The sequence below is a fragment of the Panthera tigris genome, chromosome A3 (assembly GCF_018350195.1).
Source record: "Panthera tigris isolate Pti1 chromosome A3, P.tigris_Pti1_mat1.1, whole genome shotgun sequence".
NCBI lineage: Eukaryota > Metazoa > Chordata > Mammalia > Carnivora > Felidae > Panthera > Panthera tigris.
The window spans coordinates 21492747-21513309 of record NC_056662.1 but is presented as its reverse complement, the minus strand read 5'-3'; the positions used below and the strand labels follow the sequence as shown (position 1 = coordinate 21513309).

The 20563-nt window shown below is 42.8% G+C and overlaps 1 protein-coding gene across 3 annotated transcripts in view; it reads left to right on the top strand.

Annotated features, from left to right (window-relative positions):
- RPRD1B (regulation of nuclear pre-mRNA domain containing 1B) overlaps positions 1–20563 on the top strand; it is a 50219-nt gene that overhangs the window by 13683 nt on the left and 15973 nt on the right. For 2 of the 3 annotated variants that reach the window (XM_042980426.1, XM_042980428.1), the window contains exons 4-6: positions 6832–6944; positions 8740–8866; positions 15104–15279. In XM_042980426.1, the coding sequence (XP_042836360.1) occupies positions 6832–6944; positions 8740–8866; positions 15104–15279 (416 nt within the window). The remainder of the gene's footprint in view (positions 1–6831; positions 6945–8739; positions 8867–15103; positions 15280–20563) is intronic. The other variant, XM_042980427.1, reaches the window with a different exon arrangement.

Here is a 20563-nt window from a genome sequence, read left to right as displayed (position 1 = left end):
AACCCAGGATACCCTCCAGAAGTGTGTACACATAAGTGTGTGAACCTCACACACTCTTAAGAGCTTACGTTAAAGAGGAGTAAGATCAAACATTATGTGGTTCTTGGGTTTATGGTTAGTTGCGGTTTACTTTGAAATGGCACGACATGTTTCTGGGCTACAGACCTGAGCTGACTGTACATGAACTCATCGCCTGGACGAATAAGTCTAAGGGCTAACATAATACTTAGGACCCTTTATAGTCTAAAATTAGTTTACTTTCCCAGATTCTGCTGCCATTGCCTCACACACACCATAGTCTTTGGCCATACCCATTTCCCTTCTGGATGTTCTCTTGGTACCTCTTCCTTTGTGTCCGGTGTTACCTCTGCCTGAAATGTCCTCTGTCCCTTTCACTGTGTGGTGAACTCATTCTTCAAGAATGCTATTCTCATTTTGACATCTTCCCTACCTTGTCTGGGCACATGTAACCATTCCCTCCATGTTCCTCTGGTACTTTGTACATGCCTCTGCTGTGGCCTTTAACCGTGGTTAGTTGACGTGTCAATATCATTCATTCAGCCCCCCTTTATTGTATACCTTTTATGATCTCTCCCAGGTCTGAGTTTCTATGCATTTCAAGGTAGAACAACTTTCCTGTAAAACTACCAAGTTAGAGGCTTTGTGAGAATGACATAAGTGCTTTCAGACTGCAGGTCGTCGTCGTTTTACTTAAAGGTGATGGAAAACAATTTTGAGGTCACTCTGGTGGAAGCTTCTGAAAAGTAGGGTATTTCCTACTTTGGATTCTGGTAGTGTTTGTATCGTGTCTTTTGGAGGTGTTCTGCACAGCGTTGGGGAATTACTCAGCATTCTTTACTCTTAAATTTCCTTGGTAAGCAGTGCTGAGTTTTTAGAACACCTTTGGGCAAGGAGGAGAGCTCTGCGAGACAACGTTGGAAACTAAGAGTTGAGTTCCAATTCAACAAGCGTTTGCCAGACGTGTGCTTTGAGTAAACGTCTATGCTAGATGCTGTAGGACTGAGCAGAGGAGCGAGAAATAGGTTTGCGCTCAGGGAGCAGCCAGGCGAATTGGCGAGTTTATGGTAGTGGTACATTTGAAAACAGCTCCTTTGGGTCTCTGATTTCTTTGAGCATCTAGACGTTAATAGCGGTCGAAGCAGTACTCTGTGTGGAGGACAGTGGTGATCTGAAGGTAATTTCTCTTTCTCTGTGCTATAAACATGGAAGCACACAGCTAAAGGTTCCAACATATGTGTTAGGTCTTGTGTTGTCTTTGGACCTGAGTTACCAAAATATTTTACCTCAGTCCTTTCAAAATATTGATAAGTCCTACAGAAGTTTATTTCAGAATTCAAATTGTCCTTTTATATTTTCAGCTTTGATTCATGATATTTCTTTGTCTGGAGACAATTCTAGAGTTTACCTTTGAAATAAAAATTTTCCTGTGGAACCTTGACAGTGGAGAATAAATGAGCTTAGGAATTTTGTTTTAGAACTGGAAGTTTCTTGGGTTTATATACCCGTCTCCCCAGGTGTTCTAAAGTTGTCTCTCTGTTCGTGGGAATACTCAAGCTGTCGCTCGACTACGTGGAATTTCATTTACTTAAGTCACACGTGAATCACACAGTATCCTACGGTTGTAGAAGGATTTAGAAAAGAAGTTGGTAAGTGGAAAATTCATGTTTAGGTCTATACGACTTTAAAGCCTGTTTTCTTAAAACGCATGGATTCAGTAGACTTAAATTAGGATATGAGTTTATTATGAGTACGTCACCCAACTTTCCTGGACCTTAATATAGTTAATTTAGCTCTTCAGAGCAAGGATTTGAAACCAGACTTCCAGAGTATGGATCCCAGCTCTGTTACTTCCGACCTCTGTGACCTGGTGCGTAGCATTTGACTTCTTGAGCTTTGGGTTCTTCACTGTACCATGTGTCTGTTAGTATTAATACCCCATAGTGTTGTTGTGAGGGTTATTTGAGATAACGGAGGTGAGATGTTATTAACAAAGTGGCGATATGACTTTTATTTGATTGAGGTTTTAATATCTAATGTTCTAAGTTTCTCAGTATGAGCCAGTGGCAAACACAGGAAGAGGCTTAGTATTTTCAGTCCCCCAGATTTTGTGCAAGACCAGAAGGCATAGTGGTTAAGAGCACGAGCTCCAGGCCCAGCGTCCCCAGGTGTTCAGGTCTGGACCTGGGCACTTAGTTCGATTAGACGGTACTGATGAGTGCTTTCAGGATGGTACCTCCAGCAGCAGACCTTTGCTTTGGATCTTTCTGTGAGTAAAGTTTGATATGCTTCTTTTAAAAGTTGCCTTTATTTTGCAGGGAGAGAACAAAGAATGAGGGAGCTGTTGTAAACAATATTTCCTGATTCTTTTTCATTCTAAAAGTAACATAAGATCTGTGGGTTTGGGGTTTTTTCTGCTTGTTTTTTAATCCCAGAAAATTTCAGGTGGATTGTCTGGACGACCTAGCTTTACAGGTAGATGACTGCATTTCGTAAAATGATTTGGGGGCTTTCAGGCTTTTTGCCTTAAAATTAATTTCATAGTCTGCTATAGTGTGTGAAATTCTATCACGGTCAGGTCTCCAAGAGACACATTATAAATGCTTAGGTAACCAGGATTACTTGAATGTTAGCCAAGTACAAGGCCCCTAGAGACACAGGGACAGGTTGGAGAATAGAATAGAATAGACGGTATACGATATGAGGACAGGCAGATTGGAGCCATCCGTAGTGTTTGCCCTGCCTGCAACAGAGTGGTTGAATAAGTCCAAAGTGAAGTGTAAATACTGTGGTCGGAAGCTGAATTGATAGTGGGAGGGTATGTTGTTGACTGACAGATTTCCTAGGCTGTTTTTAATAGCTGCCTGGCTGGCTTGAGAATCCCAGGCGTCGTAACTGCTGTCTTTGTACAGATGAATCAGGGCAGAGTTACCAGAGCAGGCTGTCCTGTTAGTGTAAATGGAAGCAATATAGTCATTTCTGGCACAGCACTAACATCTTCCAAGCTCTGTGCCGCCTCTGCTTTCAAGAGGTTTCCAGCTTGGGTCTGTTGACACTTTCCTAGGTATTATAGGAATGTAAAGAAATAAGATGCTTAATGTTTCTATCAGAGAGATAAGGCCCGTGCCTGCCAGTGGCCATTCAAAGTAGCAAGGGCCAAGTGCTGTGGACGTAGAGGGAGATGATGGTTCGTGCGGTTACCACTAGTAGGCATTGATTACTGTCACATCGTTAGAGGCCATTACAGGGTTTTGAGCAGAGAGAGAGGTGCAGTGGGTGATTTCATTTCATAAGAGTATAGTCTGAGTTGAAAAAGGAGTGACTAGATGCAGGGAGACCAGTTGGGACAGTGGTCTGGACCAGGCACGGAGAAGGCCACATTACTGATAAGAGGCAATGGGAAGGAACAGACAGGAGAGATCTGTAAGGTACCTCTCAGAAGCATAGACTCTGCTGGAAGTTAGAGCTTCGGGAGAGATCTTGGTGGTCTCCAAGGTGATGTACTTGGAAGATGGGGCCAGTGGAAGTGTTCATAGTGTGAGTAGGTAGGTAGCTCAGGAAAGGAGGAGGCTTAGGGAGGAAGTCATGATAATGCATTTCCAATAGGTCCTCCAAGTGGAAAGAGGAGAGAACTGAAGTAGGATGACGTGGTTTTTTCTTATTACACCCTCTTCCACCGGGAGGACAAAGGACAGAAATGGGCCTGTGATTTTCATTAGTTTGATTTCAGTCTTGTAATGCCATGAGCGAGTGGCAGCATGAAGTGGTAGAAAGCACTCCAGTTTCGGAGGCAGGTGACTTTGGCCACAGGGCCCAAACGAGGTGGGTTGAAAGCAAAGACATAGATCTATCTAAGGCTTTCCAGTGCCCAAATTCAGTGATTCTGAATGTCCGGAGATACTAAACGGTGTGTGGCTTTTATATATAATAACTTCTGTATGGAAGTTTGAAAACTGAAAGATTCAAGTTTTGTAATTTTTCTACCGTTCTTAGCATATTTAACAATTATTTAATCGAGCACTGTTCTAGGTGCTTGGAAGTGAACCAAAAAATATTTAAAAAATTGTTTTGCTTATGTGCTTATTTTTTATTGGTGACTCCTGACTCAGGGGCCTCTTTGATGCTGTGGGGGCCAAGTGTCTACTTGGGTCATACTCTACGCTGCATACTAATTAGCAGCTAGTGTGTGCTTAGTACTGTTAGATACTTCATATGCAAATTATATACCATTAGATTATTCTACAAATATAGCTGTCCTTATTTTGCATAGTGCAGGACTATAAAAATGACCACGTGAGCTGAAACCATGCAAAAATGATCTTAATGGGAAAAATTATGATCGTTCTATGACTGTTAAGAATTCTTTGTCAGAGAATTGAAAACTCACTGTTCATTACAAATCTATAGGGAAACAGAAAAGATAGTAACAGTCATGGTTGCCTAGCATGCTGTCACATAAAACGTTAGAAACATTGAGAATTAAAGTGTTTTACTTCTTTGTAATGAGCTTAACAAGAGGGGTTTGTGCAGAGCTTGCCTTCCTGTGTCATCTGTGGTACGGAGCAAGCGTCCTAGAAGTTTGGATCAGCTTCCGGCAGCTTAGCCTTTGTGCCTGCCGTGTCGTGAGATAAGTTGGAGGGTTCCCGAAGCGTGAAGTGTCGTTAGCGTTGCTTCCTCTGGGACACGGTCATCCTTTTCGTCACAACCGCTTTCTTCATTTCTGTGGACAAGCTGCCTTTCCCCAGGTGACTCTGGCTGCGGACCTAGAGTTTCTGGAAGGGTGTGGCAACACCAGTGTCCCCTCCACCAGCTACGTCTTCTCCAGCTCTCGTGACGTTCCACTCGCTTCCGTCATGAGCTTTAGTTTTAGTTTCTGGGCTGCTCTTTCATCTTTGTCATTTTCAGCCAGTTCCCTGTTTTGACTAATCGTTTTTATAAAATGCCATGTGCGTTTGATCACTGGGGGACAACACAGCTAAACACTTTGCTGGTGGTGTGTGAACCGAACAGCTGTGCAGTGACCGGCCACTGACCTTGGAAGAAGTGATGTGGTCACCAGTCATGACGCATTTGTATTATTTATGCAGTGATTTGTGGACTGAAGTTAGTGAAGTTCTACTTTATGTAATTACTCAGAGTTAATATGCCACAGTAACTGAAATTTGGACTGTGTCGTTGGGGGACTGGTGTTATTTAAACTGTGGTAGCAAATCCATGCATAATAGAATCATGCAAGGTGAGGCCTGCTTGTGTTGCAGATATTTAGTAGAACAGAGGAGCAAAGCATTAACAAAAAATAGAACCCGTGATACTGACTTGGCTTTCACATCAAGCATAGTTTGGTGAGTTAATGTGTAAGGTAGAAACAGGAACTACATCCTTCTTTCCAGGAGAAAGTGTTTGATTAGGCAAGAAGTGTACGTTATTCTGTTTATAACTCACAGAGTTCTAAGGCAGGTGCATGGCGACCTGTCATTTGACAGATGAGAGAGTGATTGTGTGCTGCTAAGGAATTTGACTGCAGTGGAAAGAGCACAGATTTTTGAAAGTCGTACATACCTTTACACGAGTTATTTAACCTCTCTGGGCCTCCATTTTCTCACCTGCAAGATGGAGAGACTACATCTTAGGGTTGCTGGAAGGACTAAATGTACAGAAGCTGTTGCAGCGCCTGGCACACGTTAGGTGTACCATTGTTTCTTTGCTTTCCAAGCCTGAACGTGTCATTTAGACTTGTGTCCCACAGATGTGTGGCATTTATTTTGTATTGTCCAGTTTGATGCAAAAGGAAAGAGTTTTGAAATGGTCATGCTTATCATAGCGTGGGTGTTTAGAGTTTCTGACACAATTTTATTGGTTGGTTTCTCTCTACTACAGGCTTCTCCTGCTGTCGAAAGTAGACCGTATCTATGAAACCTTTCCTAAGCCAAGTTGGAATAAAGTGAAGAAGCAGTTACCGTTAATTTATATGGAAAAAGTTTTGAGCATTCCCAGACTCCAAAAATAACCTCTCTTAGGCTTTTCTGATACCTTAGGCCACATCTTGCTAACAGATGCACAAAATAAATCGAGATGAAGCACAGATGCTCACAGATACAGCTCAAAGCTCTGGTGGCTTTATGTTGAAATTCTGAGTGTAGTTTCTGGAATGAACTTGGCGGGCCCCTCTGGCTGCTTGGGGTGCACACCACCTCTGTCAATGCTCCCTTCAAAACAAATGCTGACCACTATTCACTTTTTGCCTTTCTTTGCGAAAGCAAATATCCTCTCTGAATTGGTTTTGGTTAGTGAAAACGGATGCTGTTACTGTAGGTCTTTCATAAAAGCAAGCTTTAGAAAAGTGGGGAATGCCTGTTTTTATTTTCTGAAGTCCTCCTGGGAAGTATATAGTGTTCCATTTAATATGCAGTATATTCTCTACAAACCCTCCCGTATATTGGCTGGCTTTGTTATATTGTCTCATGGGTTTCTTGCCACTTCACTTCTCTTGTTAACTTTTATTTTTAAGAAACAAGCTTTTTAATGAAATGTGTTAGTTGGGGAAGTCTCGTTTTTAGACGCATGTTTTCGGTAGTATTTTCTTCAGTGAGTCAATGTGAGATGACAGACCTAAGACCATTTTTGACTCTTCAGTAATGTAGGGAACTACCACCAATTTAAAATAACTAGCGTATAGGTTAACGTTAAGCTATCTTTGGAAATGTACACCCCCTTTTGCCCTTTTTTTTGCATGTGGCCCATTGTGCATAGCATTTGACTCTTACCTACACGGGCTGTCGTGACCCAAGTTTGTGCCCTATTTCTTTCCTCTAGCAGCAGAAGAGAAGAAATCCCTGAAGCGAACTTTTCAGCAGATCCAAGAGGAGGAGGATGACGACTACCCTGGAAGCTACTCTCCCCAAGATCCTTCTGCAGGACCCCTCTTGGTATGTCTGGACTCCCAGAGAGTGGGGCAGAGCGGCTTTGTGGCATGACTTCTAGTTGAAGATTATGGCCACAAGGTGGCGCTAGGGACCAATGGTACAAAATCACCAGAGGGCAGTTCCGGGGGCTCTGGGTGCAAGATCCACCCAGGGAAACTTGGCAGATAGCAGGCTTGCCTTTGTCTTCGCATGCCATGAGCCTGGATGGGTTTATGTCTTATAGAGTATTTGGACTTGGCTTTTTTTCACTCCTAGGAATTGACAGTATTCTTAAAAAGTAGATTTTTGTGAAAGGGTAGATAATGCTACAAAGACATTTGACTGTCCTCTGCCATGGCTTTTCTCCAACAGCATGGTTATTTTTTTAATAAGTAAATAACTCATTAGTTTCTAGGACAGTCTGTGCAGCAATAGCAAATTTGCTACAATATAACCTATTTAAATATTAAAACAGGCCGTTGAATTTTTAATTATATATCTGCTGTTTAGCCCTCCATATAAATTAGCTCATGAACTCTGTGTGGTTTTAATTTTTGCTGTTTATTTACTTACTTACTTACTTACTTACTTACTTTACTTACTGTCAAAGAAAGTGAGGCTCAAAGAGACAGATTAAATAACTTGCCCAGTGTCTTAATTTGAATCTGGGTCTGACTGACCTCAGAGACTATGCTCTTGACTGAGTTACATGGCCTCTCATTTTGCCTAAAACAGCTTTACTTTATTATACATGGGTCTGGCCAAGACCCATGTAAATAGGAAGCATGTCTGATTTGTGTTATGTTAAAATGTTGACTTAGATGGTGGGTTAAGTGAAAACAGCGTTACATATCTTTCCATTTAAAAACTTCCAGAAGGACAGCCTGAATTATCAACTTGTAGGATAACTTGACTACCGTCTGCATTGTCAGTTTGTCTCCTGGGTCTTTATGGACTGGCTAACCTGTTGGTGTTCGTTGTTTTCTGATGATTTAAAAACCTCTTTTTTGATACACAGAGTATGCATTCTTGGTTTGCTCTTTTCTGTGTCTTTTTCCCCTCTGTTTGTAATTAATGAGTTTGACACATTTAATTTTGGGAGTGGCTGCCAAAATCGAAACTGTCATCTTTGTGACATTTATTTTGTAAAGCAAATCCAAGGAAGAATCGAAGTCGGCGGTGTCATTTCATTTAATCAGTCATCGCACAATTGTTCAACATCTGGTGTGTATGCCTTTGTTCTGTACTGGCGACCAAGACCGTTCTGTATTAGAAATCATACATTATTTGAAACTAAGCAGTAAGGGGGTGCCTGGGTGGCCCGGCCGGTTAAGCTTCTGACTCTTAGTTTCAGCTCAGGTCACAGTCTTGCAACTTGTGAGTTGGAGCCCTGAGCTCAGAGCCTGCTTCAGATTCTCTGTCTCCCTCGCTCTCTGCCCCTCCCCCACTCACACTCTCTGTCTCAAAAATAAATAAATGAACATTGAAACCTAGCAGTATGAACCAGACTCCATTTTTTTTCAGTTGCCGAAACCATGCTCTTTTAAAAAGTTGTGGCGGTTTTTTTGTTTTTGTTTTTTTCAGAATTATGTAGAATTTCTTTATGTTCTGTCATTGACTTAGAAAAATTAACTTTGTACATTCTCTTAGACTCCATGTCATTGACCTCAGTATAGGCTCTGGTACTAAGAACAATGTTTTTTTAAATGTCAGGAATGATTATTTTTAGAATTGGCCTCCACCTCATTTATTTCTAGCTAATTTTCTTTAAGTCTCCTACATCTTAATGGACAGCGTTGTTTGTGTTTTCATTGTACAGACCGAGGAACTAATCAAAGCTTTGCAGGACCTGGAGAATGCTGCATCGGGGGATGCTACTGTCCGGCAGAAAATTGCTTCTTTGCCCCAAGAAGTGCAAGATGTTTCTCTCTTGGAAAAAATAACAGGTGAGAGGGTAGAGTTGGGGTGAAAGGTGAGGGAAGAGGGACATATCTCTGAGGCATCAAGCCCTAGGACATGCTTATGTTTGGAGATAACAGACGTCTGTGCGGTTTGAGTTTTGCAAAACAGCAACGCTGTTGAAATAGTCCAAGCTTTAATAGTGATTCTAGGAACTATGCAGAAATGCAGGCCTGCCACTACCCGCAGCACTCCTAAGTCAGGACTGTTGAAAACACAGGGCAGATTGTGTGTGTGATGTGGGGGCCAGGAGAGAAGGTATTAAACTCGTGATCCTCTTACTAAAAAAAATTACGGTTGAGTGCTGTGTGACTTGTACACACTGACACACCCCGTGGATGGTAGTGCCTCTAATGCCAGGAATGCTGGGTGTGTATTGTCAGTCATGTCATTTTGCCCTCACGATGATCACCCCCGTTTCAATAGGGAGGGACAAGTAACGCTTTATGCATGGAGAATTGAAAGGAAGGAGTGAAGCATGAACTGATGTTTATAGAGTATGCTCTGTGCCAGATACTTTTTTTACTCTTGGTGATAACCTTTTGAGGTCACTGAATATCCCCATATTGCGTCAGAGGAAATTGAGGCTTTGAGAGATTAGGTGCCTTCAAGAAGTCTATTGGTGCCGTTTTCCCCATGGCATTTGCTCACTTCATGTCTCCGTGTCCCCTTTTGGTAATTCTTGCAGCATGTCAGACTTTTTCATTATATTTGTTATGATCTGTGATCAGTGAGTAGGACTCACTGAAAGTTCAGGTGATAGCATTTTTTGGCAACAAGTATTTTTTGATTATGATGTGTGCATTTTTTTAACATAATGCTATTGCACACTTGGGGGGAACAGCGTAGTGTAAATGTAACGTTTGCATGCGTTGGGAAACCAAAAAATTCACTTGACTCACTTTATTGTGATACTTGCTTTATTGCAGCGGTCTGGAACTAAACCTGCAGTATCTCCCGAGCCACACCTGTATTTTAAAGGGGGTCAGGGAAAGCCTTTTTGATGAGATGACCTTTGATCAGAGGACCCCCAAGATTAGGAATCAAGCCGTGAGGCTCTCTGAGGGGAGGAAGTGCCACCCAAGCAGAGAGTATAGTCCAAGGAGAGGCCTTGAGGCTGGGAGGCTGCTTAGTTGGAGGACACAACATGGAGGCCGTCTGAATGCCACAAGCCGCGTCTCGGCTCGCGCTTCCACTTCCCCATCTCCAGCAGTTGGACCCTCTACTAGATTGAACGGTCTACTGCTCCTTCTGCCTTTTGCCAGCTTCCACTTCTCTGTGCCCTTATTCTCTTCACTTAGCATGGAGTCTTTGTAATCACTCCCTTACGTACACCCTCAATCCCTGTTTTTCTTTGTCCTCTTGCCTGTGGTCTTCTGGCAGACCCCAGCTTTTCTCCTGGTTAAATTCAACTTTTATTGTTACTATAAGGATCAACTCATTTATTCGTACTATCAGAATCAAAGTCTGTAAAAATTGGGAGCAGCTTAACATAAAGCTAGCAATGTATGTGATTTTATTTATCTGTTTTCACTGACCTAAAGGTCTCATGTCTCATAGCTTTTTTAAATTAATAAAAAATTAGTTTTGGTTTTTTTTTAACGTTCATTTATTTTGAGAGAGAGAGAGAGCGAGCAGGGGAGAATCCCAAGCGGGCTCCATGCTGTCAGTGCAGAGCTAGATGCTCAGGGCTCGATCCCACAAACCGTGAGATCGTGACCTGAGCTGAAGTCAAGAGTCGGACACTTAACCGACTGAGCCACCCAGGCTCCCCTATTTTGATTTTTATCGCAGTAAAACACACCCAACAAAATTTACCACCTTAACCGTTTTCAAGGGTACACTTCAGAAGTGTTGATAAGTACACTCACACTATTGCACAGCCGATTTCCAGAACTCTCTTCATCTTGCAAAACTGAAACTTTATACTCATTTAATAACTCATTTCCTCCTTCCCTCAGCCCCTGATAACCACCATTCTGAAATCCAGCTTTTCCTCTGTTCCTTTCCTGGACCTGAACAGCTGAGTGTGGCTGGGAAAAACAAATAACACACATAGGCTGACTTTTCTTCCTACTTCGGTGGGTGATGATGCTGTTTTCTAAACCAGCCCCCTACTTGTTTGTTAGCCCTGTTCCTTCTCACTACTCAAGGATGTAGCTCCAACAGTTCTCCATTTTCTCCGTCTACTGGATCATTCTTTATGGCATAAAATCATGTACTTTTTTTCCCACGTGGAAGAGACTTTTTTCCTTGACCCAGATATTCCTACATTTCTCTGTTCTTTATAGTAAAACGTCTTAAATAGATTGCCTTTACTCATCTGCCACCATTTCCCCTCTTCCCATTCTCTGCTGACTACACTTTACTGAAACTGCTTTTATCAGTGTCGTTGATGACTTCCATGTTGCTAAATTCAGTGGTGAATTTTTACCCAATCTTTATCTGTGGTCACCGTAACTTGATCTTAGTAACCTTTGGCCCAGTTGGTCATTTCTTCTCATTTGGTGCAGTAGACAGAATAATGATACCCCCGACTCCACCCTGTTGTCCATGTCCTAATCCCCAGAATCTGTGAATGTACTCTTACGTGGCAGAAGGGACTTTACAGATGTGATGAAGTTAAGAATCTTGAAGTGGGGAGATAATCTGGATTATTCAAGTAGACCCAATCTAATCACAGGCTCCTTCTAAGGAGGAGGCAGGAGGGCAAGAGTCAAAGAAGGAGATAGGACCCTGGAACAGTCTTTGGAGAGATGCATTTTGAAGATGGAAGAAGAGGCCCTTAATAGTAAATATTAAGGTAGTACATTTATGTTATTTTAAGCCAGGGAGTTTGTGGTCAATTTGTTACAGCAGCAGCAGGAAAGTAGGGCTCCATATCCTCGCTTTCCTCGCCTCTCTCTAGCAGTGGCTCTTCAGTATCCGTTGGGGGTTTCTTTGTGCCTCTTTTCCCTCTTCATGTCGAGTACTTAGCCCTCTTCTCTAGTTAGTTTTACTGTCCCTCTTAATCCAATTCGGTGGCCTTAAATAACCATTTTTGGGCTAATAATTCCCTAATTTACATGTCTAGTGTTGGCCTCTCACTTGAACTTGAGACCCGTACATCTGGCCTTCTGCTTAGTGTTGCTAGCTAGGTGTCTCCAAAGGCATTTCAAACTTGACTTGTCTCAAACCAAACTTCTCATCCTCTCTCCAGAATTCACTTCTCTTATGGTCTTGCCCATATCAGTAAATGAGCCCCTCATAACCCTATTGACCAGGACCAAAACCAGTATCTGACATTGTTACCACTTCCACTGCTGCCGCCTGTGTGAGTCACCGCCATCTTCACTTGGGTCACCGCCGCAGTCTCCTCTTTGGTGTCCGTGCTTCCTCCTTGTTTCTCGCCCCAGCCGTCACTCTGTGCTCAATATAACCAGAGTAGCCAGAGTGATCTATTAGAATGGAAGTTGTATCACGTCTCCCTCTGCTCAGAGCAAAGGCTCCTTGCCAGGCACTTTCCAGTTCTAGGGCCTTTGTACTTGCTGTTTTCTCTGCTTGAAATGATCTTTCCCACATAGTCACATGGCTTGTTCTCTCACTTTTTCCAGGCCTTGCTTTACGTACCACCGCAGTGAACCCTACCCTGACCAGTACATTTAAAATTACACTCCTCCCTCTGAATGCTCCATGCTTTCTCCTCTGCCTTTTCTTTCTCTGGCATTCTTACCTTCAGTTGATAAACATGCAAAATGTAGCATATTGTTTCTCTTCTTACCTGAGAATGTAAACTCTTTGGAGCAGAAAGTTTTTGTCCTTCCTGTTCCCTGTTGCTCTGAGGGCCTAGAATGGTGTTGGGCACATAATAGCAGGCCGCGTATTTGTTAAGCTAATTGGAAGGTTTGGGGCATAGCAGTCTGATCGGAGTGGGTTTAGTGACATTGGTAGGAGAAAGGGTGGTGGGTACCAGGAATATGGTCAGCTCTCCTGAAGAGTTCTGTAAGGGAAGCCGGGAGATGGGGCAGTAGCTAGAAAGCAACACGTGGCCAGAAGGTAGAGCAGCATGTCTGTATGTTCGTGGCACTGCTTGCGGAGGAAGAGTAAAGAAATCGAGAGGTCTGGGGAAGCATGAGGGACAGTTGCAGAAACAGAATGTTGGAGTAAGCAAGAGGGAATAGGATGCCTGTGCACAAAGTGGAGGGCCGGCCAAAAGAGGCACACAGCCACTGGCCTGCAGAACTGGGAGGGCAGAGCATGTGAGGATAGGCGCAGTTGGTAGGTTCTCTGGAGTAAGCGTCTATCTGCTGTGCTTTGACTGCATTTTTTCTGCGACTCCTAAAATCACAGGTTATTTTTCTGGATTGTAATTATTTGTGTGAAGGAATTCTCTCCCTTGGTACAACTTGGAGGGTGAGAATTGATTTTTTTTTTTGTAATCTTTTTTTTTTTTTTAATGTTTATTTTTGAGAGAGGGAGAGTGCGTGCGCACGCAAGTGGGGGAGGGGCAGAGAGGAGACACAGAATCTGAAGTAGGCTTCAGGCTCCGAGCTCTCAGCACAGAGCCCAATGTGGGGCTCGAACTCACGAACTGCAAGATCATGACCTGAGCTGAAGTCAGAGGCTTAACTGACCGAGCCACCCAGGTGCCCCCCCCACCTTTTTTTAATCTTAAAATTAGTGTTTTCCTTGCCGTTTTTGCCATGGGCGCTCAAAACATTTTAAAGAATTAACTATTTGGGGGGAAAAGAGATGCAGTCAAGCGAAGACAAAGGTAAAATCAGCCTCACCACTCCGGCAGCTTGTTCTCAGACCTTACCACCGATCTTGAAGAATAAGTTTCACCATCTTCTTTAATTTTCTGTGATTGAGATTGTCTCTTTCCTTTGTGTTCTCTTTGGCTCACTCTTTCTTCCTCACCAAGAACATCCTTTTGTTTCCCTGCTCCTGAGGAGCGTAGAAGTTCCTCATCTTTGGCATCAGACCGAATTTGGGATCTCTCAACAGTTCACCTCCTGACATTCATGTTAAGAAGGCATCCAAAAGTCAGACAGCCTGTGTGCCAAACAGAAACTCTGTTGGGAATCCTTAAATCCCATTGCCTCCCAGAATACTGAGGTCTCTCACTTCTGATGACCTGTATTCACAGGGAACAGCATACCAGTATCCCTGTAATCCCCTTCCAGTTGGTCCCACAGAGCTGCTGGTGTCCCTAGTGTTCTTGGTTCAAAGAACTGATCCGCTCTTTTGACCCCTAGCGGCCTTTCTTGAATGATATGCACATATTAAAGTTGCGGTTTCACCACACCCGCATGAAATTAATTATATCTATTGTTTCCTAATACAGATCATCCTTTCGTTTCTTCTTCTCATTTCCTAATGTTGAGTCTTGTTCACCTTCTTTCCCAAGAATACCCTTTCTTTGCTGCTTCCCGGTTTTTTCACGAATAATGAGTTGCAACTCGTTAATGGGATGTACATCAGTCTGGTAGGTAATGACCAAAAAAAAACACAAAAACAAAAGAAGATGGAACACTTTGTACATAGTAAGGATAAGTATTGTCTTATGAAACACTTCTTTTTTCTGCGTTTGCATAAAGTGTGTTTCTTAGCATGGGTCGCAGTTAAAGAATTTGAAAGAATGTCTGTTATCAGACCCTGTATTTTGCTGAATGGAAGACAAGAGCTCATCCCCGGGTTTAAGGCTTACACGGTGTAAGGGGTAGAGTCCTATAGGTCCATTTTAGAGCCGTGGTTTTGAGTCCCAGCTCCTCTGCTGACCGCCTGGTGTCAAACCTGTCCTGTAGCTTTTATTTGGTCATAGTTTCCACACCCAAGAAACGAGTGCTTGCTTCTTTATTTCAAAAGAATGTGCGAAGAATACTTAACAAAATAATATGAATGAAAGCACTTTGGAAATTCTCAGAGGCAAGGAAAAATTATTTCACGTATGAGCTTAGATATCTCTTTCTGCTTGGTTTATTTATAGAGCTTTTGCAGGAATAGGCATTTAGAAATCCTTTGTAAGATTACCCTCACTTCAGGTAATTCAGAAATGTCCTATCTTATTAGGAGTGAGTGCCTTTGGGTTTCTCTGTCAGTCAGTCCGTTGTTTGTCTACAGGTTCTGGCTTATTTTTGGACTCTGTACATTGAGAGAAACTGTTAACCTTCCCCAGAAATGTTTGCAATCATGCCTGTGTGATTTCTATATTGTCTCTATTTTTTGGTCTCATTTGTATGTAGACAAAGAGGCAGCCGAACGTCTCTCAAAAACAGTAGATGAAGCATGTCTGTTACTAGCAGAATATAACGGGCGTCTGGCGGCAGAACTGGAAGACCGGCGCCAGCTGGCTCGGATGTTGGTGGAGTACACCCAGAACCAGAAAGACGTTTTGTCAGAAAAGGAGAAAAAACTAGAAGTGAGTACGTTGCAAGGCGGACCCAGACTTTCCAAGTTTCCCTGCCTATAGTCCACATTAGGAGATTTTTATTATGCTTTAATTAACACATTTTTTTGTCTTTTAAAAATTTATGAGATGAGAATATCCGTCAGATAATTGTGTAATTATTTGAACCGAGTTGAAAATGAAGTCACGATTTTATGTGTCCAAGAAGGAACGAACCGGAATGCAGGAAACAAACAACGAAGTCTTAAAGCATTTAGGATCTTAATATTGCTTTAGTTTGAATTCACATTAAAAAAATATATACCTAGATTGAGGTACAAAAAGAATAGGTGGTTAATAAAACCCAAGCATGTTCATTTGGTGGTATTTGGAAAATGCTTTGAATTTTCTGTCGTCTAGATTATATTGAGATTTATTTCTGACTTATATCCACGGTTAAGGCCAATAAGAAGTCTGCCTCTAAGCTCTGTCTTCAATCAGTTCTACAGTTTCACAGTAATGTTTATGGAGTCCAGTTCTCAAACTGTGGAGAAGGAACTGATTCCTACCCTGAGTTCACATTAGCGTGAATGCCCTTGGGGAAGGCTCTAGAACTGGTTCCTCACCACGAATTTGTTTGGCTTCTTAATTCAGTACATGGTGGTTTAACATCAGCACTTGCATAATGCAGCCAGCAGTATGGACATTTGGGAATCTTTGCTTGCCCCAAGCTGCCAGTGGTTTCAGGGGTGAGGACAGTTTTGAGTTGGAGAAGCAGTCACATATTGTAAGAAAAATACCAGAATAGATAAGGGAAGGAGGGGATAGTCCCCTCTCCCCACCCCAGCACTCAAGAAACATGTTCTCTGGCACAGAGGGAGGGGAAACGGAGCTAGTTCTGTGGCTGAGATTATTATGTTTGCCTTTTCACACAGTTGCTGACTTGAGGCAGGTGATGAGTGATGGGCACTTTTGACCATATCCTTACTTGTGGTGATTATGGGATCAGAGATGGGTAGTGGTGCGGGTTGGGGTCGGGGGTGGGGGGGCTTCATAAAGCCACCCTAGAAGTAGAAGATGGGAAACGGCTGTGAAAATAGTATGGCTTAGATTTAGAAATCGACACTGACCAGAAATCCTAAAGGGAGTTTCACAGGCAGTACCAGACGGTCATTTATCTGAAACGCTCATCTTTCACTGAGGAAGCATTTTCAGCACTGTGCCCCGGGACTAATAAGAGAGTGTAATTAATGATTCTGGTTGTAAGTCACCATGCCATCTGTTGAACTGCCCCTTGGCGACACATTAAGGGCTTTCTCTGATCTGTCAGACATTGATTATCATGAGCAGCTGTTGTTGGGTGGAACGTGGCAAGCTACCATAGAGGACAGAGTCTTTGAGAAGGAGATTGGGTTGGTAGAGTGGATTAACTCTTTGTTTGTTTCCCTTCCTCACAGTTGCACTTTGCTCCCTGTGTTTCTTGGGGGAATCATTCAGGTTTCTGTAGAACCAGTGTTTTGTGAGGTGCCATAACAGGCCATTAAGCAAAGAGATGGATCAGAGATTTGGGTCTGTTCCGTAGCTTTCCAGCCCAAATTCTCTGCTCATCTGGGCATTGGGATTCCATTGCTTAAGAATCCGAACAGGAGGGTCCCACCACTGAACCAAAGATTCTTTCTATTTTCAAACCATGTCTCTTAGCCACTTGAGCAAAACCATTCACTGTAAAAATGAAGCTAAATTTGCTTGTTTGAAAAATCAAATGGCTACATACAGTGTAAGATGTTGAGAGATGGCTGTAGTTCTTTATTCATGTTTGCTAAAAGTGCAAATACTCTGCTCTCTGGAAACTGTGATTTTTTCTCTCACATTCCATAACAAACTGGTCTTATTCCACCATATCCTTGTAAAGTATATGCCACTTGAAAGGTGCATTACTAGCATGGATTATTCCAAATCCTCAGAGTCTCCTGTTGATGAGGACAGTGTATCAAATATATACTTACGTTTTTAACATTCCCTTTTTTAACACTGCCAGTCCTTGCTTTAAGATTGCCAAATCAGAATGTAAATGAAATCTGCTTTTATTTTTTTAATTCTTTCATTGCCTTTTAATTAGAAACGTGGAATTCTTAGAACTCTGGAAATGTAATGTTTTGCTTGAAAGTCTCTTTTCTTCCCAAAGTTCTGATCTGTTAACACATGAGGTTTTTTTACTTTTTTTATTTTTTAAATTCATATCTTCCTTCACATAATAAGCATACCTTTTTGTCATTCACTTAAGAAACTTAACATTAGATTTCTGGATGGCTCCTAAACTTTGGGATAGGGAATAGGAGGATTCAGAGCCAAGGATGTTTCACACCCTGGGATGTAGGAGGGGACAGTCACAGCTCACGGAAAGAGATTGTGTTTCTGCCCTCCAGGAAGTCATTCTGGCATAAACAGCATAGGTGAACATAAAACCCAACCAGGGGATTATACGTAATGTAGATTAAGGAGACAGTTGGCAACTCTGATTGTGGTTTAAGGGCAAATCCAAACTTCCTGTAAGGCAATGAAGCCTTTTTGTAAAAGGAAATAGCAATCGAAGAAGAGAAATATGTTTATAGATGGGAAACAGCCAGACTGGAGCAGACCTGTGTGTGAAGAAAGGTGAAAGACAGAACGTGTGGGAACGAGGCTCTGTACTCTTTAAGGAGCTGCTTGCTTCTTCGTGAAGAAAGTCCGCAAAGTCTCGTACCCGTCAGGAGATGTGCAGAGATGAGCAAGACGTGCTGACACTCTGTTGGGGGAGAAACAGCAGACGGGGAGTCAGAATGTGAGACAGAGTAAGGGGAGCATCCCAGCTCACTGTGTCTCAGTTGAAATAGACCCGGAAGAAATTAACATGTTAATTATAACACTAATTTGGTCTGAAGCTTACTTAAAATAGGAGAGAATTATGAAACACACAGGCAGTTTCTGAACACGGCAGTGCCCTCAACAGGTCTTCTGAAGTCTGCTGGACTGCACACTCTCGCTGCTCTGTCAGTGCCGGCGACATAATTGTTCCTCAGTGAATATTTGTTCTGTGCATGAAATCTCATCAGTCAGTGTATTCTTTTTCTAGAAATAAGAGGGTTTGTTTTTTTTTTTTAGGTTGTGGGCAAAGTGGTTTGACAAATCTGATTTAATTTGTGGTAAAGAAAGGTGACTTTTTGATAGAAACTCCTATGGGTTTCTCATTTGTTGTGCTTTTTTCACTTTAGATAGAATCATGATCCATTTTGAGATGATTTTTTTTTTACATTTTTTGGTTTTTTGTTTTTTAAGCTTCTGTTTCTGGATGTTAGGGTTGACATTGGCCTACCACCTTTCCATTAAACTACAGGCAGAGTTAGAAGGGTCTGCTTCAAATCTGTCTGCAATGCTTTTGTCACGGACACGAGAAAATCTAGAAATGGGAAAGGGCATGTGGGTAGGAGCACAAATGGCAGCCTGGAGGTGAAGTTCAGAAATGTGGAGGGGACAGAGAAGGTTAATTCCAAAGGTAAAGGCCAAAGGTACCAGAAAAGCCTCCAAACTTCAGTTCTTAGAGCAAAAGGAAGGCTTGTTTCTGGTAGACAGAGGTGACCGTTGCCCCGGTTGGCTGTAAGAAGCTCACAAGCCATGGTCTGAATGGTTTGGATGGAGTTCCTGTCTCGTCAGTTTGGATAAAGCGTGGCGTGGGTATGTTCCATCCGAGGGGTCAGGGCACGTGGGGGCGGTGGCGGAGGGAGGGAGTGCAGATCTATTTGTACAAGCACTGGGGAAAAAATCAAAAAGGTGGACACGTGTGCAGTTTTACTACCTTAACACATCAGTTATTTTCATTCACATCGTGGTATTGTCATTTCTGCAAAAAAAGGTCGCTGGAATTTTCATAGGGACTGCACTGAATCTATAGATTGCTTTGGGAACTGTTGCCATTTTAACAATCATAGGTTTTCCAATCAGTGAACACAAGATTTCTTTCTGTTTACCTAGATCTTCTTTAATCCGCTGCGGAATTTAAAAAAGCATCCTGGAGTCCCTCTTACTGATGGATTTGACATTACAGAGGCCCCGTTTAGGTGCCATAAGTATCAGGGGTCCCGGGAGGGGGCTGTGGTGTGTGCTGCCTTTCGGTAGGCGTGTGTTCCCCACCTTTACGAGGTGTGTTTGTAGACGTGTGTGTGCTCAGCAAAGCCACCGAGGCACAGCCATGGCAGCCAGCTTCACTTTTCACGCAAGATGAAGTGGCACGTTGAGGCCCGGATGTCTGGGCAAAGTCGTTAACGGTATTCTTGAGCTGGATGGAACCTTAGACATCATGGAATCTGACTTCCGAATTGGTGAAGAAACTCAGGCCCAGAGAAGGGAGTTTGCCACAGACCAGGAATAGAATCTGAGGCAGACATCTGGTAACTTGCCATCAGGTTTGTGTTTGCCTTTCTTTCTTGTTGTTTTGTTTATTTTAGATTTGATTCCATCAGGTGAACAGCCAGAAGACATCCTACACGAAAGAGTAGCCAAAGTTGAATCATTTCAGCAATCCCCAAGAACCTTGTTTTAGAAAAATGCCATCTTATGTAGGGGAATTAAAATAGTTGCATGAAGCATTTTCAGAGTGGCCTCTGAGAAGACCTTTCTAAGGTTTGAGAGAGCGGACTCTGCCACTGAGGTTCTGAGTACCCTCCTGGCTATGACCGGGCGTGCTCGGTGTGGGGGAGGGCGATTGGCTCATCGAACTTGGGGGTGCTGCTGTATCTCCCCAGCTTGGCATCTCCCCCTTGGCTGTAACGAGTACTCAGGAGCAGAGCCTTCTACTTCAGACAGTACAGCTGGGAAGGGGGAAGTGGCCCCGGATCTAACATTGCCTTGTGACTCTTCGTATTTCTGTTTGCACTTTGGTTATAACAACTTGAGAAATTCTTTGGCTGTAGCCGAGGAGGTACTAAACCAAACTGATGGCCGTCTGTTGTTTTTGGCAGCATCGTTCCCCTCCCTGAGGGTGCAGATGGTTATTTCAATAATGGGATTGGCGATAGGTGGAGATAGAGAGCTCCATTTTTGTCAGCTTTGGAGTAGATTCTTCCTTTTCCCATGATGTTTAAAGCCAGTATCTCATTGTCCATTCCAATACGGGCAGATGGGAGCAGGCGATCTAATCCTCATTTTAGATGAGAAAACAAAACAGACTCTGTGAGCGGTTCAGGGTCACAGAGGAAGTCGGTGAGGACCAGAACCCTAAACTGACTCCTGACTCCAGTGATCCTGTACTGTGTTCCCCTGGGAACTTAGAGGCCCTGCCTGC